Source organism: Colletotrichum phormii, assembly GCF_030913505.1.
Source record: "Colletotrichum phormii strain CBS 102054 chromosome Unknown BDP81scaffold_6, whole genome shotgun sequence".
In the NCBI taxonomy this organism is placed as follows: Eukaryota; Fungi; Ascomycota; class Sordariomycetes; order Glomerellales; family Glomerellaceae; genus Colletotrichum; species Colletotrichum phormii.
This window is the reverse complement of record NW_026851448.1, coordinates 1,353,194-1,377,821: the sequence shown is the minus strand read 5'-3', so window position 1 is coordinate 1,377,821 and position 24,628 is coordinate 1,353,194. Positions and strand designations below refer to the sequence as shown.

At 42.7% G+C, this 24,628-nt stretch overlaps 4 protein-coding genes across 4 annotated transcripts; 3 read left to right on the top strand and 1 right to left on the bottom strand.

Moving 5' to 3' along the window:
- Positions 1 to 497: 497 nt before the first annotated feature.
- BDP81DRAFT_447884 (uncharacterized protein) lies at positions 498 to 1,147 on the top strand (the record flags this gene model as incomplete). Its single annotated transcript, XM_060592235.1, has 4 exons — positions 498 to 500; positions 597 to 720; positions 774 to 802; positions 866 to 1,147. The coding sequence occupies 4 exons, from the start codon at positions 498 to 500 to the stop codon at positions 1,145 to 1,147; spliced, it is 438 nt and encodes a 145-aa protein (XP_060447600.1).
- Positions 1,148 to 1,253: 106 nt separating this feature from the next.
- BDP81DRAFT_314860 (CBF/Mak21 family protein) lies at positions 1,254 to 4,506 on the bottom strand (the record flags this gene model as incomplete). Its single annotated transcript, XM_060584035.1, has 4 exons — positions 1,254 to 2,075; positions 2,129 to 2,639; positions 2,705 to 3,792; positions 3,856 to 4,506. 4 exons carry the CDS (start codon positions 4,504 to 4,506, stop codon positions 1,254 to 1,256), a joined length of 3,072 nt encoding a protein of 1,023 aa, XP_060447599.1.
- A 384-nt stretch (positions 4,507 to 4,890) lies between these two features.
- On the top strand, positions 4,891 to 7,651 carry BDP81DRAFT_423178 (uncharacterized protein). Its single transcript, XM_060590050.1, has 7 exons — positions 4,891 to 5,375; positions 5,437 to 5,530; positions 5,589 to 5,629; positions 5,690 to 5,780; positions 5,839 to 5,921; positions 5,980 to 6,109; positions 6,171 to 7,651. Exons 1-7 carry the CDS (start codon positions 5,280 to 5,282, stop codon positions 7,508 to 7,510), a joined length of 1,875 nt encoding a protein of 624 aa, XP_060447598.1. The 5' UTR covers positions 4,891 to 5,279; the 3' UTR covers positions 7,511 to 7,651.
- A 200-nt stretch (positions 7,652 to 7,851) lies between these two features.
- BDP81DRAFT_423176 (prefoldin) lies at positions 7,852 to 9,013 on the top strand. Its single transcript, XM_060590049.1, has 5 exons — positions 7,852 to 8,084; positions 8,170 to 8,331; positions 8,406 to 8,515; positions 8,581 to 8,698; positions 8,782 to 9,013. Exons 1-5 carry the CDS (start codon positions 8,060 to 8,062, stop codon positions 8,817 to 8,819), a joined length of 453 nt encoding a protein of 150 aa, XP_060447597.1. The 5' UTR covers positions 7,852 to 8,059; the 3' UTR covers positions 8,820 to 9,013.
- Positions 9,014 to 24,628: the final 15,615 nt, after the last annotated feature.

The window sequence follows — 24,628 nt, the reverse complement described above, 5'->3', positions numbered from 1 at the left end:
TAACGTATATGTAACTTCTGGTGTCGTAGCCTTGCGCGGTCCCCTGTACACTCTAGGCAATAAGGGTCCTTGAACTTGATCAAGACAAGATCCCGGCCACATGACATCATATCTCTCTCCGTAAAACTATCAGACTCCGGACGAGCAGGACGGGGTGTTCACCCTTTACCTCAGTGGTTGGCCCTCGTGCGGCATCGGTCCGTGTGGCTCCAGGGGTCCTGGGCAGACCTCAAAGTTGAATGACCAAGTACGGATGCACACGCAAGCAACGTGACGAGCTTGGAGACCTGGTACCAATGGATACCCCTCATCTGACCTTTGACCAGGCTTCTGGTACTATAATAAGACACCACCGTCAACAAGTAAGGCGGTGATTCTTTTGGTTTTGGCATCCACCGTCAATCAACTTCGTCTCAAACTCATCCCATCTAATAACTCTCATCACGCAAAGGCTGCTGCTGGTATTTCAGCAGATAATCACAGCAGCAACATACGCAATGGTAAGACCTTTCATGTTTCTCCACATGCCGGATGTGCAAGTGGCCTGCCATCTTGTTGACACCAGCTGACCGATTGCCGCGCTTCTTCAATTCTAGGCCACAGCAGAAACCGTAGATCTAGGCGCTGTGCACGCGCCTAAGGAAGAGTCCATCAAGGTATTTCAAGAGATCGCGCATGATCTCAAAAAGGAACTTCTCCACATCCGACGTGAACACCAAAGTAAGTCGCATTTTCCGCCCGAATCAAGCCATAGGCTAATTCTCCATCACCAGAGCATGAGCCCGAGTATTTTCAGGCCGTTGTAAGTCACTAGTCATTTTGTCCCACCTTTGCTTGCCATCATCCCCGCTCAGACAAGTCGCAGGAACATCTCGACGACCACCAACTGGCCGCTTTCGGCCCAGACAACTTCGTGGCCGTAAGAGTTGCCAGTTCGGCTTACGGAATCCACCTATTTGGCAAGGTCCGAATCCCAGCGCTACCTGAGTCTGGGCCTGCCTATATTCACTTCCGTGCTTTTGTGCCTGGAGCTGAGCCGCCAAAGTTTCACAGCATTCACACGGAAGAGACCGAGCATTCGGATGGGGATAAGACGTACAGGGCCATATTCACTAAAGATGACGATCTCGAGTGGTTTGACACCTAGGTAGATATGGGATCGGCCGAGATAAAGTTGGCCACATGTCCTCGTCTCATGGGCTTGCTTGGCCCAGATGTACAATATGATTTCCATTGCGAATTCCTTGCTCCAATTACATGTCCTCCTCGTCTGCCGCCAAAAGCTCGGCATAATCATCTGCCGACGCAAACATAGGCAAGTCCTTGAGTTTCCTCCTGGAAGATCGAGCGGTGCTCTTACTCTTCTCGCTGGTCTCCTCGGCCGCTCCTGGTACTCCAGATAGCTCAGGGCTCTCCTCATCCTCCATCGCCTCGTCATCGTCTCCTTCCTCATCGTCAAGCTCGCCAGTGTCCTCGTCGTCATCGTCATCTTCGTCACCATCCGAGAGTTCGGCATCGGAACCGTCAGAAAATATAACGCCGCCATCGGACTCTTCATCGCTGTCGTCGAATCCATCCATGTCAAGGTCGTCATCGTCACTCTCGATTGGGCCGTCGGGATGCGAGGCAGTCAGGGCCTTCCAGATCTCATCCTCTTGTTCGGCGTCTTCCTCGGCACTGACCTCGTTTGGTCCAGATGACGATTGTTCAGTGATCTTTTTGCCACCCTCAACCTTCTTGCCCGCTTGTTTGAAGTATTCGTGGAAGAAGATGTCCTCCGCTGCGACCTGGTCTGCCTTCTTGTTCCAGAACTTAGGTGTGTTGATTGGCGCGGCTGCGCCTGAGCCAGTTCTTTTCGCGAGCCAGATGCTGCCAGAATCAGGATTGCGAACCGGCTGCATGATTGATGCTCCCCTAGCAGTCTCTGACGACTTGGGGCTGCGGTACACGAATTTGTCGAGGAATCTGATCAAGCTGTGGCTCTCCAGGTCTGGTTTGGCCATCTGCTTCTCATTTGAGAACAGACTTGCGGCCAGTAGAGACACGGACGGGTGGAAGTGAGTGAGGGGAGGTATCTGCATTGTTAGCGACCCGACTCTCATGAAATCAAACAGGGATACAAGCTTACAGTTTCCCAGAGACAGCTATTCTGAGCGTTGCTATGCTCTGGGTTTCTCTTGCGGCCATCGTACACCGTTCCCCTGGAAATAGATGTGTTCTGCCCCTCTGCCACGGGCTGGCCAGTCGCCTCTTCTGTATCGTTATCCTCTGGTTCCTCAAGGAGTGCTCTAAGGTCGGGGAACTGAGTCCGCAGTTGAAACACCACATATATCAAGCCACAGACGAAAGCAGGTTGGTGCAAGTTGAGAATCTGCAACATTCTCTTCGCAAAGGCCTTGATCCGCCTCGTGTCAACATCGGCCTTGAGAGACTTCAGTATAAGGTTTAGGTAAAGGGCCTGTTTAGAGGAGTTGGCAAGTCGCGGGTCCAACAAGGATTCGTACAGAGTTCTGTAGAACCTGTCGGAAGCCAGGTGCCTTGACACGGATATTTGCTGGATGAGGATTAGCGCCTGAATGCTCGTGTTGAAGTTCGTCGAGTGCGCAATTCGGAAAAGAGTGTCCATCTGGGATTCGAGGCTGCATACGAAAGTCAGTTGTTTGAATCTTCGTAAGACTGAAGCCAGTGAACACCAAATGCTTACATGGGATCTTGCTCGGCTACAAACGGCACGGCACGGTTGATACCCGTCAATACTGCGGTGACCAACTTATCGGCCGTCTCCGTCGTAACGCCAGTGTCCTTGGAAGAGTGATCCTGCTGGCTTTCGGCGGGTGCTTTGCCAAGTGCGGAACTGTTGAGAAGGGTAACGAAGATTTCGAAATAAATGCGGAGTAGTGCTTCGGCCGTGCCACCTTCACGGTTGCTCAAAATTGTCTGGTTCAGAGTATTCGTGGCATGGTACTTGGCCCTGAAAGTTTGGCCTGGACGAAGTAGAACTTCCTGCTCTATGCCCTTGATAACAACCTGCTTCATTCCGGGGTGGGTGTTCTGAAGCTGGAGAAGAAGGTAGGAAACTCTCGAGGCAATCTTGCGGTCCTTATCGCCCATCTTGTTAACCAACAGCCTGAGCAAATTGGTCTCTTGTTCGGGCTTGTCCTTGAGCAGGCCGTAGACAAAGTCGATGGAACGAGTGCGAGAGTATTCAATCTCATCATTGCACCAGACCTCAAGGAGCTGGATGATCTTGAAGTATGATGTCTTGAGCCAGTCCTCGTAAGCCCACTGGATGAGGTGTGCATCTGTTAAGTGGCCCGGTAAGGCTTGGCTTGGGTTCCAAATCTTGACAGAGGATCGTTGCAGAACTCCAATGAGACCAGGTTGAGTCTGAAAGGCGCGCAGTCTTCTATTAGGAGGTAGGACTAGACCTGGACCGAGGAGATCGACCAGGGCACCAAGAGCGCCAATGGCCTGAGCACGACTCCTTTTAGACGCAAGGCCCAAGAGTGTTTCAAAAGCCTTCACATTGTGCAGCGGTGACTCTTGAATTGCCAAGGTGAGGGCAGAGACTTTGTCGGAGAGCGTTCCGGAAGACATGATGGTGGAGAGGAACTTTCGAGAAGATGATGCCAAAACGCTCTTGTTGTACGCTGCCGCGTCCGCCTCCAGAAGAGTGACTGCATGAGCTTTGATAGCATTGATGGCGCCAAGGAAACCATTCACTTCAGGAGACGTAGGATCTGGGAGCTTGCTCAGTTCCGCTCCGTGCCAGTCAGCACGAGGTTCGAATTTCTGTCGAGCATAGATCAGTACATGCATAACTTTGAAAATAACTTGGTTCAGGTGGCTGCTCACGAACTGCTTCTTGAAAGTATCTTTGACATCCTTGCGGGGAGGTTCTTGGGGCGTATGGGCCTCGGGAGCTGTGTCTTCCTGGATGGACTGGTCATCGCCTTCAATAACTCCGTCTGCCTCACTCTCCTCGTCCTCCTCTATCTCCTCCTCCTCCGGGGATTCTTCTGTCTCCTGGGCTGTTGCTGCTCCATAATGTTGTTGGAGGCCGAGCTGGGCTGCGAAAGCAGCAAGCTCGTTCTGAAGCTTTCCATCAACAGCAGCGACGGAGTTGGCCTCCCCGGTGGCGTCCTCGTCGTCCGAATCGATATCTCCAATGAGCTTCAGGTCCTCTTCGTCTCCTCCCAGGGCCCTGATCTCCTCCAGAAGATCCTCACGGTTGAGGGGTGCGCCTTTCTTGCCCTTCACCTCAGTGGCATTGCCGTCGCGCCCGCTCGTGGGCTTGTCGCGACGATGGGCTTGCTTTTTCCGTTGGTGCGGGCTGGCCAATGGTTCGTCGGAAGTGTGTTTGCGCTTCTTGCTGTCGGTTGAGTTGTCTTTGGCAGCTTTTCCTAGTTTTCCCTCGATCTTGGCTGTGAGATTCGAAAACGACTGCGGATTCAGTGACTCTGGCTGTCGAGCCTTGCCGGCAGATTGCCTCTTTGGCTTGCCCATCTTGGATTTCGAATGAAGACTGTGACCAGATGAGAAGAGAGGATTCGGAACAATAGAATGCAAAATGCGATAATGAACCGTGTGAAGGCGAGAGTAATTCTCTATATTGCGCCAAAATGTACAAGAAGCAGAACCTGCAGCGCAACGAGGAAAGGTAAGAAGTAGTCGCAAAAAAAAAAGTCGAGAGAGCGCCGGGAGTGGGGTCGTGTCTCTTATCGATAAGCCGGGATGGCGGCGTGGTGGAGGTTCGTTCGAGCCCCTAAACCCAATTGAATAAGGTACCTATCTGAATCTGCATCTCCAGCTTGGAGTAATGGAGGTACTTTACTCGGAGCACTAACACTGTATAATCGGGTCGCGCATCTCGTCCATCTGACCCCGTCTTAGTACCCAGGTAAGCCAAATTGTCACTGGAAACCCTTCCAGTCCAAAAAGTCCATGGTTGTAGTCAAACAAAACTTGATATAGCCTCACCTGGCATCACGAATCCTTGTGGCCCTAATGAGATTGGATCTTGCCTTCGCGCCAATTTCACCAATTAACTGCTCGTTGTCGGCCTATGCCATTCGCTGATTTCCGATTGACCAGTCCTCAGGTGGCCGGCTCATCGAACGATTGACCAATCACCATTGTCATCCCATCTTGGTGGGTGCTTTCAAGGTGAACATACCGGTCATCGCTACTGAGCCAGCATCTCACTTACGAGTCCTGGTCGGCGAGTTACGTATTCCAGAGTTACCTCATTCGCTGATATACTCACCATCCACGCCAATATGTCCTTTATTCGCGCAAGGAGACTCCCTACTTTGCCGTCGTCTCATAGCATGAAGGCATGCTATGGCAGGTCACCATTCAATGGCAGTAGCCAGGTAGGTACACAAATGCCTTTGGGCTGATATTCCCATATAACATCTGCTTACTTGTCACCAGTCATTCAGCCGCAGCTACCGTGCTGGTAGCACCAGAAATCGACTTTCGGCTGTTTGGGTCCCTACCGGAGGAATGACACCTGAACGAGGCGAAGGTAGGTCCATCTCATGCTACCCATCTTGAATGCCAGCATACTCACTACAAAAACTCAGGCGCGTATGAAAAGCTCGTTCGCGCCGGATTCTTGCGACAGGTAGGCTGTGCGGGAAAGGGGTATTGAGATAAGAGATTTTGCTCATTCCTCATATTTCAGTCACACTCTGGCATTTTCCATCTACTTCCTCTTGGCCAGCGCGTTCAACGTAAGCTCGAGGGCGTCATCGACTACTACATGCAAGAACTTGGTCAGTTTCTCATACACATCGGGTGTTGCTCGTTGTCGTTTACTGACGTCTGCTTCAGGAGCCTCGAGAGTAGCTCTGTCGACCATTACATCGAAGGACCTCTGGCAGAGGAGTGGCCGCCTCACACAACTAGAGGCCGAGGTCTGTTCATGCCTTCTCATAAACTTAACACTACGCCTTACTTACTCATATCCCAAAGCTCTTCGGATTCGAGGACCGCAAAGGGTCCAAGTATATGTTGTCACCCACCCACGAGGAAGAGATCACTACTCTAGTGGCCAAGACCGTCAAGTCCTACAAAGAATTGCCCCTTCGCCTCTACCAAATCAGTGAGCCCAGCAACGTCACAAGCCTTGTCGGCAGTCCAATAACTCATGCTGAGATCATTAGCACGCAAATTCCGCGACGAACTGCGCCCGCGGCACGGGCTGCTCAGAACCCGCGAGTTCACCATGAAGGACCTCTATACTTTCGACGTCTCCGCAGAGTCGGCCTTGGAGACCTACCAGAAGGTCCAGGTAGCATACGCTGGCGTTTTCAAAGCATTGAAGTTACCGGTGACGGTGGCCAAAGCCAGCTCCGGCGATATGGGAGGCGACCTCAGCCATGAATATCACTTACCTACCTCAGTTGGGGAGGACACTCTGGTCACCTGTAACACCTGTAGTTACGCTGCCAACGACGAGGTCGCCGAGGCAAGGGCAGCCGCCGCCGACAGCATAGGATCATGCGGTCTGACTGAAGCCTCAAGCCCGCCATCTGCTTCATTAAGGGTATGGCGAGGTATCAGTAAAGACCGCAAGACCTTGGTGAATGCCTGGTATCCAGGTCGAGCTCAGGACGGATTTGGCCGAGAGAACGACATCAGAATCTCGGCCATTAAGTCGATTGTCGCTGATCTGGACGCAAGCACAGAGAACGCCGTGTCGCTGTGGCGGACAGCTATTACATCAACGGACTCTAACACGAACGCTCGGCCTCAAATCATCAACATCATAGACTCCACATTAACCAGCAACCTAGACGAGGTTCTACAGGATGAAAGCAAATCATCCCCTTTGTCAGGCTTGGATTTTCCCAAGGATGGAGTAGACTCTACCATCATTACCAAAACCCACGGTGGACAATCGATCAACCTGCTCGCCGCTCGCGCTGGCGACAGATGTCCTGACTGTGATAATGGCTCTCTCCAGCTGCAAAAGGCGCTGGAGCTTGGGCATACGTTCTACCTAGGAACGCGATACTCGGAGCCACTCGAAGCAACGGTTTCCATACCTACTCGTGCAAAATCAAGTCAGCACGAGGGCCAGCCAGCTTTGACCGAATACAAGACGCCTATGCAGATGGGTTGCCACGGAATTGGCGTTTCTCGACTCATCGGGGCTGTAGCTGAGCATCTGACAGACATCAGGGGCCTACAATGGCCGCGCGTGATTGCTCCCTACGAAGCCGTGGTCATTAGTACTCCTCATCTAGCTGAAGATGCTAGTAAAGTGTATGATGAGATCGCCATAGGGGGCATTGACACGGTGCTGGATGACAGGTCGGCGTCTTTCGGTTGGAAGCTAAATGATGCAGACTTGGTAGGATACCCGGTCCTAGTTATACTGGGCAAAGTATGGAAGGAAACGGGCGACTGTGAGGTTCAGTGTCGCAGGCTAGGGATCAAAGAGATGGTCCCGCTCAGAGAGCTGCGTCAGCGTGTGGCAGAGTTGCTCGAACAGCTCTGAGCAGAATGAAGACTGCTAGGGTATTGAGGCGCCCGCGATGCGGTGTGTACAAGACAATCAGATGTCTCCAAATCAAATGTATTACCATTGTAGAGATAAAAAGAGCCTGCAGTGGCTCAAATTAATGTCAAGTCGAGGCGGCGTGTCCATTACTGTCGATCAGAAATCCGAGTAACTCAGATCTATCCCACCCCACTCAGAGTTGATGTGGATTACATACGACGACGACCTGCCGGGCGTGTCTGCAGGTGTGGGGCGGTCACGTGCATAGCCACCGCCTCCGGAGTGCGACAACGGCTGTCAACAGTATGAGAAGGAGTGGTGTCAATGGACGACAACTAGGTAGGCTTTGCTTCAAACCTCACTCAGCTTCCGAATACTTGGTGCAGCACCCAATCCTCAACGAATCTGCAATCCGCAGTTTCCCTGTTTGCCTTTTGTTCGGCGTGGGCGTGCACCGTCGCTTAGGGGTTAGTACTGAGCAGGGATTCAGACTCACTTCAGTCATCTATCCGGATTTCGTTCGCTCGCAAACCGGTTCATTCAATCATGGCCGCGCAGGGTTCTGAGAGCAGTGAGTACTTCCGATTGAGAGTCTCCTATCTCGTCATTGAGATCAGATGTGCGTTTTCGATTTCCGCGCTGACTCAGCTCCATAGTCAATCTGGAGACGCTGGATACCCAGCAACTCAGTCAGGTCAAGAAGCAGTTGGAAGAAGAACTCGAGCACTTGACAAACTCGTTCACCCAGCTACACAGCGCGCAGTCCAGGTTCAGGGAGTGCCTCCGGTGTGTCAAGGCCCGACCTGGTGCTGGAGATGGTACGCAGGCCCCCTACTTCCCCGTCTCATCCGTAACTGTATCGTATTGGCCGGCGAAATTGACATTTCTCCAGGGGACAAGTCTGTCCTGGTACCGTTGACCAACTCACTCTACGTACGCGGAGAGCTTTCGGATCCAAATCACGTCATTGTCGACGTGGGCACAGGTTTCTACGTCGAGAAGGCATGTTCATCGCGTCCCAGGGTCTGTCTGCCCTCTTGTCACTGTGTGTGCTAACGATTGCGCAGGACACTGAGTCTGCCGAACGTTTCTACGAAGCCAAGGTTCAGAATTTGATGAATAATATTCAGGACCTCGAGGTCATCGTGCAGCGGAAGACAATGAATGTGCGGAGTGTAGAGGATGGTAAGTTCTACGCGTTCCCGGGGATGGAAGCTAAGCAATGGGCAAGGTTCCGATTATACTAACAATTCGCGCGCAATTAATAGTACTAAGGCAGAAGGTTTTACAAAGCCAAGCAGCATAAGTAGTGACGAATAGCACAGAATTAAACATAAAACCTATTCATCTAAGAGTAAAATTAATTTGACTATACAACCCGACTGAATTAACTATGCTTTAGTTATAGGACCGGTTATTTCTATTATAGTATTAGGCTACTTTAACTATATATTAGTATTAACTACTACTTATATAACTCCTATTTATTTTAGTTTCTCTGCCTTATATAAGGCGGTATTTAATATAAGTTATTTATTCAATTTATCTACTCTATTACTGATAAGGCACTACTCAATGTATAATATATAGTATAACTAAATATATAATATAAATAGATACTTCTATTATCTCAGTATATCCAATTTTTTAAAAACTTTTAAAAGATTTTTCGATTTAACCTTTATAACTATAACTAATGTTACGTCCGCTATAATCTTATAGGCGCGTAGCTATATAATGTAGAACAAGGGATAATGATGTCGGAGTCATCATTATCAAAGCTTTTGCTTTGTGCCACAGTTGGTTGACTTGACCTACTCGTGACATATAAATTAATATTAGCGACGGTAATATTAGGTGTGGGCCTGTGGATACCTGAGGCAGTGGCTGGTGCCCCAGGCACCAGCTGCCCGATCCACTTCCTGGTTGATCTAGCCCACCGGAGCCACCTTTCACCTTCACCACAACATCACCAACCAACCGTCAATACCAGTCGTATTGCCTCATTGCTTGCCTCGTTGGTCCAGATGAGCAGTGTGTACTGCCCACATTAGGCGCTATAATACTATTACTTTATAAGCTATATATTTAGCTAAGTTTACTACCCTTTAAGTAGTTAACGATAGTTGATAATAATAATATAGTAATAAGTTAAAGATAAGTTATCCTTATTATTATTATTATTAAGAATAATATAGCTACTATAACGTGGTTCATCAGTCAGCGACGAACTTTTTCCCATGCACGTAATGGTATTTACTATTGCACAACCACAACACATTGAATTAACTATTCCTGATTACTACTCGAATCATTTGACAATCCCGTATCCTTAGAACAGCTTCGCGCATTATGACCGGTCTCGCTATACACACTATAGCATCTCCGAGCTGGCTGGGCTCTCTTTGATGGACCCCCCTCCTCATCCTCTTGAGGTGCTGGACGTTTCCCTTTTTGTTTCCCTTCAAGCAAAACCTGAGATTCCTCTATACTAAGCGCCCCTCCAAGCTGGACCCGCGTCTTTTTAGCCCTCCGGCGCTTACCAAGTGCAACATTCGCATCCTCAAGGGTACGAAGCTGATCAGTCAAAAGAGTGATTGAGTGCGCTATTGCCTACGTACCCTTTGACAATTGCTTAACTATAGCAATAATTGGCGTTAGTGAGCTTCCTTAATGAGCAGTGATCCGACTTTTGATAAAATTAGACTGCGAGACGGTTTGTTGTGGGTTAGAGGGCGTTTACGACTGCTAAGGTGGTGGTATTGAAGGGTTGACCACAGGAGGTGTAGGCGTCCATAAACGTATATCAAGCTTTTCAATGACATGCTCTGGGTTCCATAGTGAAATTTCAGCGCCTTGAAAAGCAGCCCTAATGTTTTCTTCATTAAAAACCTTGTTGTGGGCCTGGTAGAAGGTAATAAAGAACTCCGACTTGGTGATATAGTTTATAGAGGCTTTAATAAATAGGTTGATTTCATCACCATATACATATTTTAAAGGCGAATAAAGGGCAATATCTAATGGCTATAGTAGATGTGACGGATATGTTGGCATACTGACGGTTATAATATTGTTCTACTTGCAGTAATCGTCGAATTCGGCCGATAAATGGCTCTCATGGCCGTCGATAATGAGCATCCGGTAGACGCCCTTAGTTCGGTTCTTAACATATTTGTCGAAGTGTTTAATCTAGTCAAGACCCGTCTGATTATCCGTCCATCTATTAATAGTGGGCTTGATAACCCAGGTGCCCGGAAATCCTGATTCCGTAGTCCAACTAGCAAGGTGATATGCGCCTTTGACAATCACGAACGGAGGGATGCACCACCCGCCCGAATTGATACATTCAATGACTGTAGCCCATTTACGGTTGCCAGGCTGGATAGACTTTTTTTTGCTGCGCTGATCAGCGCGTGTTACTACTATTGACGCGGTGATCATGCCCATCATAAAGCTAGTTTCGTCGAAATTATATAGGTCCCCCTCTTGGATGCCATACTTGGCCATTACATTGCGTAACAGCGCAAACCACTTGAATATAACCTTAGGATCTTCTTGAAGAGCCCTTTGATAATCGTATGGACGATTAAACTTGGTTTTCAGAGCAGGCAGCGAGTCCACAAACCGCCTGGCCCATCGCTTGCTAACAGGCTTGCCATTATGCGCTCGTAGCAGGAGATTGGCCATATCTTCCACACCAGCGAGACGCAAGGGAAACCCTCTTTGATCCTGCTCAATAACGTATTGGAGAAGCGCTTTCTCTTCGATCGCATCAAGTTTATGTCGTTGGGGTTGGGCACGTTCGTATCGGGGTCGATCGTTTATTCTATGGAGTACGGAACTTTATCGGATAGCCTCGATAGCTAGAAGTATCTTATCTTCTTGTGTGTAAATTGGCATAATGGTTGTGGAGTTATTACGCGTCAAAGGTTGGAGTGGTTTAATGCAAACCGCATTTGGGAAAAAGTTCGTCGCTGACTGATGAACCATGTTACTCTTATTAATATTTTATTTATATTGTAAAATAGTATTAACGAGATTAGATCTAACAATATGACTAAAAGTTTAAAAAGAAGATCAAGGAGTATATAAAATATATAAAAAGGAGTTAAGAAATTAATAATAAATATAATAAAAGAGTAGAAAATAGACCGTAATTCTTAATTATATAAAAAACTATTAATATATTATATTATAATAAGCAAATTAGAAATATAGTAATAGGTATAATAGCTGATAACGGCTATAGTTAATTATAACAGTAATTTAATAATAATATATAATAATAATATAATATTAACCCTAATGGACTAACTTACCTATAAGTTAAGATGGTGTCACGGGCCGGAGCCGCACGCACACCCCTCTGCTGGGAAGCTGTCCGACCGCGACCTATAAAAACCGATTATTATATTGGATTATTACATTCGGTTATGCTGCAGGCCGGAGCCGGTCGAGATATCCTGCTTTACCAGAGCCACTATTCTACTGCAATACACTGCCGAGTCCGGGCACATCATGCCATAGCTATACGCGAACCCCTGTAATTCCTCATATTCCTCCTCAGCTCATAATAGTCAATCGACGGCACCTCTACGTTAAACAAGCCTAGGGGCCAGCCCCTTACAGCTGGCCCCTAGCGGACCGGACCCTAAAGGGGCGGTACCCTATACATATCTTAACATATAATTACTCTTTGATGTTATATATTAATATATTTATATAGCTCTATAATTTAATTTTATAATATGAACTTTTAATTTATACTAGGTTTTTATTAAAGAATATCTCTTATTGCAGCTATATAATCAATTATACTTTAAGTTTCATATAATATAACGTTTAAATAGAAAAGACGGCTTATAATAATAATAACATTAAAGTGAGAGCCGTTGAAAGTGATTTTATTATATTTTCTTAAACTTTTTAGCTTATGAAATATTAAAGGCATAATTAATGTACTAAATATATATTTATAATAAACCTTATAGTACTTTAAGACCTTTAAGGCAGGTATAAAAGATTGAATCTGGCTATTTTTAGTATACGATCTAGGAATTTTAACTATATACTACTACTAACCAATACTTATATAATTAGCCCCATTCTGTTAGATTAACCGCAACGTTAATTATAATTATATAAAATTGTGAATTGTAATTATAAAGAATATTAATTTTGCTGCTTTGACTAACGTACTTGATAAGCGAGCTGCCCACCCAACCGCGTTCATCCTTTCTCCTCACTTCTAATGCGTATCACGCCACAAATAATCATGTCGTCACAAAGTAAAGAGGCCCAATTGAACTTAGCAGTCAAGGCTATCTAAAAAAAACCCTAAACTCAGCATTCGAGCCGCAGCAAGAATCTATTCAGTCCCCCCTAGGACCCTAGGCACCCGATTAAAAGGGACACCTATACGACAAGATACTATACCTAACTCACGCAAATTGACGGAGCTTGAAGAGGAGAAGCTAGTTGAGTATATCCTCGACCTAAATTCCCGATCGTTTCCTCCCCGTATCAGTGGTATAGAAGAAATGGCTAATCGATTACTCGCCGACCGCGACGCGCCCCCAGTTGGGAAGCGCTGGGCTTCAAACTTTGTTAAACGACAATCACAGCTCCGGACGCGCTTTTTTCGCAAGTACGACTATAAGAGGGCCCAATGCGAAGATCTAGACGCGATAAATGCGTGGTTTCGGCTTATAGCGAACATAATCGCGAAATACGGCATTATAGACTCTGATATTTATAACTTCGACGAGACTAGGTTTATAATGGGCTAGATTGTATCAGGGATAGTCGTCACGAGTGCCGAAAGTCGTTCAAATACAAAAATGATGCAGCCTGGTAATCGTGAATAGGTTACAGTCATTTAGGCCATCAGTTCGTTAGGCTACAGCGTTCCGCCGTATATCATTATTATAGGCCAATATCACCTCTCTACCTGGTATATAGGAACAGATCTCCTACGCGACTAGGTCATCGCAACGTCTAAAAGCGGATAGATAATAAATAAAAGAGGCCTAGACTGGCTCCAGCACTTTGATCGGTATACAAAACCGCGTATAACTAGCACTTATCGCCTCCTCGTCGTCGATGGGCACGAAAGTCACCACTCTGCGGACTTTGAGATATATTGCAAAGAAAACAATATCGTCACACTCTGCATGCCGGCCCATTCGTCTTATCTACTTTAGCCCTTAGACGTTGGGTGTTTTGGGCCACTAAAGACGGCTTATGGTCGACAAATTGAGGATAAGATGCGCCGGGGTAATACCCATATTACAAATGAGGACTTCTTCCCTGCATTTCATAATGCTTTCATGCAAACCCTACATGCAAACCCTAACGGTAAAAAACATCCAGGGAGGCTTCAGAGGGGGGCTTGTTCCTTTGAGTGCCGAAAGTGTGCTTTCGAAGCTTGATGTCAAGTTACATACTCCAACACCCCCAGGGTCCCTACTAACAACACCCCCCGCATGGACTTCTCAGACGCCAAATAACCTAATAGAGGCCTCTTCTCAGTCCGAACTCATTAAAAGGAGGATCTCCCGCCATCAAAATAGCTCCCCAACTTCAATTATTGAAGCTGTAGAGCATTTATCAAAGGGAGCGCGGGGATTTATGCACCAGATTGCCTTATTAAGGTCGGAGGTCTAGATCCTCCGGGAGGAAAATAACCTACTTAGCCGACGCAGGAGGGCTAAGAAAACACGTCTTAGACAAGGAGGAAGTCTTACTGTAGCTGAGGCAGAGGACATTCAGTCGCAGAGAGAGGCTACGGCCCAGATTGAGGAGGAAATGCGCCAGAGTAGTGGTTATCAGCCGAGGACTGAAACAGGTCGACGGCGATATGGCGTCTGCGGAAACACTGGCCATAATGCGCGAACATGTCAGTTTAATGAAGAAATATCTGAGGAATAGGATTCAGAGTAGTTTCAATTGATTTTATGTTTGTAGTGTTGCTCCTTAGACAGATTTATAATGTGATCATGGTTAGGTGGGCAGCTCGCTTGTCTGGGCAGCTCGCTTATCAAGTACGTTAACTACTAGTTTTTATTATTATTCTAGATATATATAAGGGGGCATATATATACCTAACTGATTAACCTAGCTATATTATAGCCAAGCGCTTAGTACATCTTCAGCTTAATTAAAGCTAAGATAAATCTTTGATTTTATAATAACTTTACAAAATCGTTAATTTTGAGGTTATATATTATAATAATTTAATTGTTGATTTTTTGTTTAACCAGAGTAAAAGTTTTTTTTAAATATTATAACGTGGTTCATCAGTCAGCGACGAATATCAGTCAGCAACGAACTTTTTCCCAAATGCGGTTTGCATTAAACCACTCCAACCTTTGACGCGTAATAATTTAACAACCACAATACCAATTTATACCCAAGAAGATAAGATCATTCTTGCCATTGAGGCGATCCAAACGACACGCGCTATAGGCCAGAAATTCAGTATACAACGCGCTGCGAAGATATACGGTATCCCTAAAAGCTCCTTATATTATAGAATGAATAATCGACTACGCCGCAACCGTACCTAGCCCTAATAATATAAACTCGATCCGATTAAAGAGAAAATATTTCTCTAATATATTATTAAGCAGGACTCTAGAGAATTTCCTTTATAACTAGTTAGCGTAGATGATATAGCTAATCTCCTACTTTGGGCGCGGTTTAGGACGCCCGTTAAGAAGTATTAAATTAAGCTAAGAGGTTTATAGACTCATAGCCGACTCTAAAGACTAAATTTAATCGTCCGTATAATTATCAAAGGGCCCTTTAAGAGGATCTCGAGGTCATTTCGAAGTAGTTCACGTTATTAGGTAACATAATAACTAAATATAGTATTAATAATAAGGACCTATATAATTTCTACAGGACTAGCTTTACAATAGGTATTATTACGGCGTCATTAATCGTTATATATACCGATAAACGTAGTAAAGCGAAATCGGTCCAGCCTAATAGCTATAAATAGGCTAGAATTATTCAATACATTAATTCGAGGGGGTGGGGCATCCCGCCTTTCGTAATCGTGCGAGGGTCTTATTATCTTACTAACTAGTTAACGGACTTAGGCTTTCTAAGCGACTAGGTAATAAACCGATTATTAATAGGTAGACCGAGAATAAGACCGGCCTAGACTAGATCAAGCATCTCGATAAACATACTCAGTCCTACGCAAAGGGTATCTATTAGATATTCATAATGAATAGGCACAAGAGCTATTTATTAGCTAAATTCGACGATTATTACAAGTAGAATAATATTATGATTATTAATATACCTCCGTATTTATCTCACTTACTCTAGCTATTAGATATTATACTTTATTCGCCTTTAAAACGCGTATACGGGGATAAAATTAACATATTTATCAAATCCTCTATTAATTACATTAATAAATGCGAGTTCTTCATCACCTTCTATAAGGCCTATAATAAGATCTTTATAAATAAAAATATTAGATCTGCCTTCCGTAGAGCTAGTGCTTTACTATAGGACCTAAACTGTATTATTAGGAAGCTTAATATATATATACATACGGACACCTATATTTTTTTTATAACCGACCCCTTAATACCAATATCCTAATAATCGCAAACGCCCTCTAACTACTACGAAGCGCTTTCGCAATCTAACTTTTATTAAAAGTCGGATCTTAGCCTATTCGGGAAGCTCCCTGACACTGATAATTAAGGTAGTTAACCGGCTAGTAAAGGGTGCGCAGGTAATAGCGCACTCGATTATTATTTTAACAGATTAAGTGCGCATATTTTAGAATATTAATATGGCGCTTATTAAGCGCCGTAGGGCAAAAAGGACGCGTATATAGGTTAGAGATCTTAGGTTATTTTAGAAGAAAAGGATAAAGGGAAACGTCCAGCACTTAAAGAAGATCCCACAAGGGCAAATGTGGCAGCAGACACAACAACCCATTGCGCTAAATGCTCACCCGGGCTTATTCAGCCAAAAGGTATGTGATGAACAGATCCCTCTCTGTTCATTCTGCTGCACTTAACTACGTATGCACGGCTCGTAAGGCTTACGGCGTAGCCTAAGCCCATACAGGGCTCTAGCCCGTGACATAGAGAAACGTCTAGCGATTCCGATGCTAATAAGAACTAATTGACTTTTTTATGTTGTGGTTATGTAAACTTGTAAGATGTTCGTAAGGTTGAGAAAAGTGCGTCGCTGACTGGTAAACTACGTTGATTATTTATTATATTAATAATGAATTAAGCTTCTTTTATTAATGGACTCCTATTAATCCTTAAAAAAGATCAATAAGATTATTCAAAACATCTAACATATGTTATAATAAACGATCAATATAATAGAACGAATAATATAATAAGAAGGCTAGGGCTTATAAAAAGCTATTTAATTGTAATTATCAAATTTTGATAAAAGATAATAATAGCCTAGATTAATAATTAAATTAAGGCTATTAAGAAGGTAAATGACCTTCGATCTAGTATATCAAAAGGTTATTATATTAAATAGGTCCTTTTTAAGTTACCTTGATAGTTTAAATATAATAAAGAGCTATGGGATAAAGGGTTATATAATACAAATGAAAAAGTATTTTGATTTTCAATTCATTCAAATTATATTAACCAAAAAACCTAAGAAGAGAATATTAAGGAGCTTTATTTTTAAAAACCCAAATAAAAAGAGGATACCCCCCTTTAATATATTAGTAAATAAAGCGCATTCTATAGTACATTAGGGTTATTTGATTTAGGTTCTCTGCCCCAATGCTCTAACTTAAGGTTATGTATTAGAAATAGTTATAAAGAGGCTTGTAACTATTGTTTTAGCCTACTTTTAAGACATTTAAAGAGGAATTAAATCGTAAATCGTAATTAAAGAGTTAAAATAAATATTGCATAAAATAAAAGCTATAAATAACGTGGTTCATCATTCAGCGACGAACTTTTTCCCAAATGCGGTTTGCACTAAACCACTCTAGCCTTTGACGCGTAATAACTCCACAACCATTATGCCAATTTACACACAAGAAGACAAGATACTTTTAGCCATCGAGACTATCCGATCAGCCTGCGCCGCCGGCCAAAAACTAAGTATGTTACGTACTACAAAGACTTATAATATCCTTAAAAGTTCCGTACGCCATAGAATAAACGATCGACCCCGACGCGAACGTACCTAACCCTAACGATATAAACTTAATACGATTAAAGAGAAAGCGCTTCTCCAATACGTTATTAAGCAGGATCAAAGAGGGTTTGGTTTCCCTTGCGTCTCGCTAGTATAGAAGATATAGCCAATCTCCTACTACGAGCGCATAATAGCAAGCCTATTAGCAAACTATAGACCAGGCGGTTTGTGGACTCGCAGCCTGCTCTAAAAACCAAGTTTAATCGTCCATACGATTATCAAAGGGCTCTTCAAGAAGATCCCAAGGTTATATCAAAGTGGTTTACGCTATTACGCAATATGATGGCCAAGTATAGCATCCAAGAGGGGGACCTATATAATTTCGACGAAACTAGCTTTATGATGGGCATGATCACCGCGTCAATAGTAATAATACGCGCTGATCGACGCGGCAAAGCAAAGTCTGTCCAGCCTGGCAACCGTAAATAGGCTATAATTATTGAATATAATAATTCGGGCGGGTAGTGTATCCCTCCGTTTGTGATTATCAAAGGCGCATATCACCTTGCTAGTTGGACCACGGAATCAGGTTTTCCTAGCGACTGGGTTATCAAACCTACCAATAATGGATGGACGGATAATCAGACGGGTCTTGACTGGATTAAACACTTCGACAAACATACTAAGAACCGAACTAAGGGCGTCTACCGGATGCTCATTATCGACGGCCATAAGAGCCATTTATCGGCCGAATTCGACAATTACTACAAGCAGAACAATATTATAACCGTCAGTATGCCTGCACATTCGTCACATCTACTACAGCCATTGAACATTGCCCTTTATTCGCCTTTAAAATATGTATATGGTGATGAAATCAACCTATTTATTAAAGCCTCTATAAACTATATCACCAAGTCGGAGTTCTTTATTACCTTCTACCAGGCCAACAACAAAGTTTTTAATGAAGAAAACATTAGGGCTGCTTTTCAAGGGGCTGGAGTTTCACCATGGAACCTAGAGCATGTCATTGAAAAGCTTGATATACGTTTATGGACGCCTACACCTCCTGTGGCCAACCCTTCAATACCACCACCTTAGCAGTCGTAAACGCCCTCTAACCCACAACAAACCGTCTCGCAGTCTAATTTTATCAAAAGTCGGATCACTGCTTATCAAGGAAGCTTATTAATGCTAATTATTGCTGTAGTTGAGCAATTGTTAAAGGGTGCGTAGGTAATGGTGTACTCAATCACTCTTTTGACTAATCGGCTTTGTACCCTTAAGGATGTGAATGTTGTACTTGGTAAGCGCCGGAGGGCTAAAAGGACGCGGGTCCAGCTTAGAGGGGCACTTAGTATAGAGGAATCTTAGGTTTTGCTTGAAGGGAAACAAAAAAGGAAACGTCCAGCACCTCAAGAGGATGAGGAGGGGGTTCTATTAAAGAGAGCCCAGCCAGCTCGGAGACGGTATCGTGTGTGTAGCGAGACCGGTCATAATGCGCGAAGCTGTTCTAAGGATATGGAATTGTCAAATGATTCGAGTAGTAATGAGGAATAGTTAATTCAATGTGTTGTGGTTGTATAATAGTAAATACCATTACGTGCATGGGAAAAAGTTCGTCGCTGACTGATATTCGTTGCTGACTGATGAACCACGTTAATTAAATATAAAATAGTAGTTATTAAAGTATATACCGCAGTTAAGACCTATATTAGCTCCAATTTCAATTTAATACTTGATAAATAATAGTTCTTTTACTCATTTTAAATATATGAATATATAAACACATAAAACCCTTTAGGGTCCGGTCCGCCTCGTTAGTCTATTAGGGTTAGTATTATATAACAACTATTATATACTATATTATATTATTATTATAACTAAATAATAGCCACTTATAGCTATTATTAACTATTAATAATACCTATCATTATACTTAACGTACATGCATAGCGAGTGGCCCACCTTCACATATCCTCCAGCCATTTGTATAAGTCAATTAAGCCACATCGTACGAAATCAATTGGAACTACTCATTAGCCTCTTCTTCAGAGGTCTCGTAAACTACCTAATATATTTCTACGTTATATTTAGTCTTTCCGTAGTTACTACATCGCCGCCCGCGCAATTCACCCCCCTCCGTACGAGCACCCTCCTGACGTATATTTTCGCCTCCAGCATCAACAACCCCGTTCTCTACCCGAATTACCTTACTAATACCTTTAGCTTAACTTATAAGTTAATAACTTCGTATAAATATATTAGTAAGCTATATTAATAGCTATGAATCCTTTTTTCAAGCGAATCAGAGCTTCGTAAGGCATTATATGCTATAGTTGGTTTCTTTAGGTCCCAGGAGCCCTAGCTACTTAGTCGTAAGTTGGATAGTGTTGGCGTTTTTAGCTTGAAATCTAGGCGGGAAATAACTATTTCTAGGTTAAAAGGTACAAGCCCAGCCTATCTAAAACCAGCTCGTACGTTGTCTTTACCCATTAAAGTAAAAAAGGCTACTTTGAAGCTAGGAAAGAAGTCGTCCTTAGTAATATGCGTAATCTATATCTATATTATTTCCTCGATTTCTTTACCGTACGAAGCCTTTAGCGGACTAAAATAGTTAATATTAAGAGGCTGAAGCTCGTGCGATGAATAGGGAGGCATATAAAGAGTAATAATGCCGAGTTCCTTGTAATAATTGTCGAATTTGGTCGATTTATGGCTATTATAGCTATTGAGGATTAGGAGCCGCTTAATACCCTTCGTACGAGACTTCGTATATTTTTTAAAATGCTCCAGCTAATCTAGGCGAATCTCATTTGTAGTTTATTCATTTTCGCTAGGATGGACGCGCTATTTAGGGGGGGATTAGCCATTAGTATACCACAAGAGGAGGTATATTTTTTACGATGACGTACGAAGGTAGCGCATAGCTATCCGTATATATACCCTAAATAATAGAAACCTATTTGCGGTTACTAAGCTGCTTTGTACGAGGCCTCCTATAACGATTAGAGGTTATAATAACCTTTACGTACGATAATATTCCTATTAAGAAGCTAGTCTTGTTAAAATTATAAATATTGTTATCGTGTATTCTATACTTCGCAATCGTGTTTCGTACGAGGGCAAACCAGGCTTATATAATTGCAGGATCCCCAGCTAATGCCCTCTGATAGTCGATCTTACGTCGAAAACGCGTCTTTAGTTGTGGTTAGCATCGTACGAAGTTCTCTACCTATCGCAGTCCGACACGCGTCGCGTTACGTTCGTTAAAGAGGTAATCGGCTATATTTCGTATATTATTAAGTCGCGGTGGAAATCCTCGATCGATCAGGTCAATAACTCGTTCAATAATCACGGTTTCTTCTAAATAAGCTATCTTTTTTAAATTGGTACGAATTTCGTATTAAGAGAGTAGGCCAGCGCGTCGGTATTAAAGTATGATTCTTAAGACGTTATAGATAGAGGCTGTATTTCGTACGGATAGTTTTGGGTCTTTTTTAATTACTTTAAGTGTAAGGACGACATGACTTTCATTTGAAGAAGAACTCATAGTCGTACGTGGAGGAAAGTTGATGTAAAGGTGAGGAGTGTGGAAAGAAGGAGGAAATGGGCCACTCGCTATCCATGTATATTATGATTTATTTATTATAATATAATATCTTAATCGCTTTTTATATAGCTAAATGCTACCTTTTTCTTTACCCTTTTTACTTTATTTAATATTAACTTCTCAATTTATTTCTTTAATATTCCCTTTTTCACATTTTTTACCCTTCATATAAACTTTCAATTATACTATTAAATATAAGCTTCTTAATACGACTTTACTATATAAATAAGTCGCCAATAAACGCGACGTTTATTTTAACTCTTATTTTTTATCTATAAATCGACGTAAAGTATATTATATTTTTATAAACGGCCTATTTATGATTTAAGACTGCTTATTATAATACTTGTAGAATTAGACTTTTAGTCTTTTTCGAGGAATCTTCATAGGTGGATAAGTTGTTCCTATTTTAATATTTTAATAGTAGTAGCAAAAATTAGTAATAGCGATTTTCTACTTTAATAAAAAATAATAATAAATATAATATATAGTATATAGTATATATATGAAAAAAGATTTAATATTAATATATAGCGGCTATATTGTTCTTAACGGCGGCGACGAGGGTATCTCAAATTTTATATTACTATTATAAATTATTATTACCTAGAGGATTATAAATTCAATCAAATACGTATAGGCTTATAAAATAATAGTATTACAGTATTTATTATCGCCGTTATTAATATTGATGCGTAATTATAAAGGGTAAATGAAAAAGATATCTGAAAATCCCTAAAGAAATAGTTCTGTTAGAATAGTAGGAGTATTTACTTATATTATATATTCATATTATATACTAAGTATCGAGCACCGGCTTATAATAATTAGGTAGATAAGTTACATAAATAAGTACGTTAAAAAGCTAACTCTTTATAAATATATTTATATTTAATTCTTTCTAATGACATATCTTGATATATAGTTATATATGTATATGTTCATAATTTAATTTAGTAATAAGATCTTTTAATTTATATAACGTGGTTCATCAGTCAGCCGGACGTTTTTTCCCACGTCCACAACAACATCTAGTATTTCTCAACCACAACACATTAAATCAATTATTAGTTATCGCTATCAGAATCTCCTAATAATTCGACATCTTTGAAACAGGTTCGTGCATTATACCCAATCTTACCACACGCACCACAACGTCTCCAAGTCGGCTAGGCTCTCTTTGATAGACCCCCCTCCTCATCCTCTCGAGGTACTAGACGTTTACCTTTTTGTTTCTCTTCCAACAAACCCTGAGATTCCTCTATACTAAGTACCCCTCTAAGCTGCATACGCGACCTTTTAGCCCTCGGAGGCTTAGTAAGTACTATATTTATATCCTTAAGGGTACGAAGCCGATTAGTTAAAATAGTAATTAAGTGCGCTATTACCTATAGTTACACCCTTTAACAATTACTTAACTATAGTAATAATTAATAGTAGTAAGCTTCCTTGATAAGCAGAGATCCGGCTTTTAATAAAATTAGACTGCGAGACGGCTTATTGTGGGTTAGAGGGCGTTTACGACTGCCAAGGTAGTAGTATTAAAGGGTTAGCCATAGGAGGTATAAGCGTCCGTAAATACACATCAAGCTTTTTAATAATATAGTCTAGGTTCCATGGTAAAATTTTAGCGCCTTAGAAAGCAGACCTGATATTTTCCTCATTAAAAACCTTATTATGGGCCTAGTAGAAGGCAATAAAGAACTCAGACTTGGTAATGTGATTTATAGAGGCTCTAATAAATAGGTTGATTTCATCACCATATGCGCGTTTTAAAGGCGAATAAAGGGCAATATCTAATGGCTGTAGTAGATGTGACGAATATGCAGGCATACTAACGGTTATAATATTATTATACTTACAATAATTATTGAATTCAGCCGATAAATAGCTCTCGTGGCCGTCGTTAATAAGCATCCGGTAGACGCCCTTCTTTTGGTTCTTAGTATGTTTGTCGAAGTGTTTAATCCAGTCAAGACCCGTCTGATTATCCGCCCATCCATTATTAGTAGGTTTGATAACCCAGTCGCTAGGAAAACCTGATTCCGTGGTCCAACTAGCAAGGTGATATGCGCCTTTGACAATCACGAACGGAGGGATGCACCACCCGCCCGAATTGATACATTCAATGACTGTAGCCCATTTACGGTTGCCAGGCTGGATAGACTTTTTTTTGCTGCGCTGATCAGCGCGTGTTACTACTATTGACGCGGTGATCATGCCCATCATAAAGCTAGTTTCGTCGAAATTATATAGGTCCCCCTCTTGGATACCATACTTGGCCATTACATTGCGTAACAGCGCAAACCACTTTGATATAACCTTAGGATCTTCTTGAAGAGCCCTTTGATAATCGTATGGACGATTAAACTTGGTTTTCAGAGCAGGCTGCGAGTCCACAAACCGCCTGGTCTATAGTTTGCTAATAGGCTTGCTATTATGCGCTCGTAGTAGGAGATTGGCTATATCTTCTATACTAGCGAGACGCAAGGGAAACCAAACCCTCTTTGATTCTGCTTAATAACGTATTGGAGAAGCGCTTTCTCTTTAATCGTATTAAGTTTATATCGTTAGGGTTAGGTACGTTCGCGTCGGGGTCGATCGTTTATTCTATGGCGTACGGAACTTTTAAGGATATTATAAGTCTTTGTAGTACGTAACATACTTAGTTTTTGGCCGGCGGCGCAGGCTAATCGGATAGTCTCGATGGCTAAAAGTATCTTGTCTTCTTGTGTGTAAATTGGCATAATGGTTGTGGAGTTATTACGCGTCAAAGGCTAGAGTGGTTCAATGCAAACCGCATTTGGGAAAAAGTTCGTCGCTGACTGATATTCGTCGCTGACTGATGAACCACGTTAAATGAATAATAATTAAAAGAAAGTACGGTATTATATTATTAACAGCATCATAAATAAACAAATCAATCATCCCTTTTATTACTAAAGCGAGAATAGTAATAATATTTATATCTAAAAATATGGATACCTGAAAAACGTATATTATTATATAATACTTAAGTTAATAAATTAGTAAGAAAACGGTATTTAAATTAAATATGGCTATTTTGAGTACAGAGCTATACGATTTAATTCTACCCCCTTCATCTTTAGGACACCTTTTCTCCATGTACGAACATGCAATCCTCCTTAATTGAAACTCGAGCTATCCTTACCCTTTAAGCTATCGAAAAAGACCCGAAAATGTCTATACGAAGAGCTACCTCTACCTTTGAGGTCCCTAAATTAACCCTCTACTACTAGTATACTAGACGCATTATATAAGTTGAACGAGTTATTAACCTAATCGATCGAGGCTTCCCTCGACGATAAAAAGATATATAAGAAATGGCC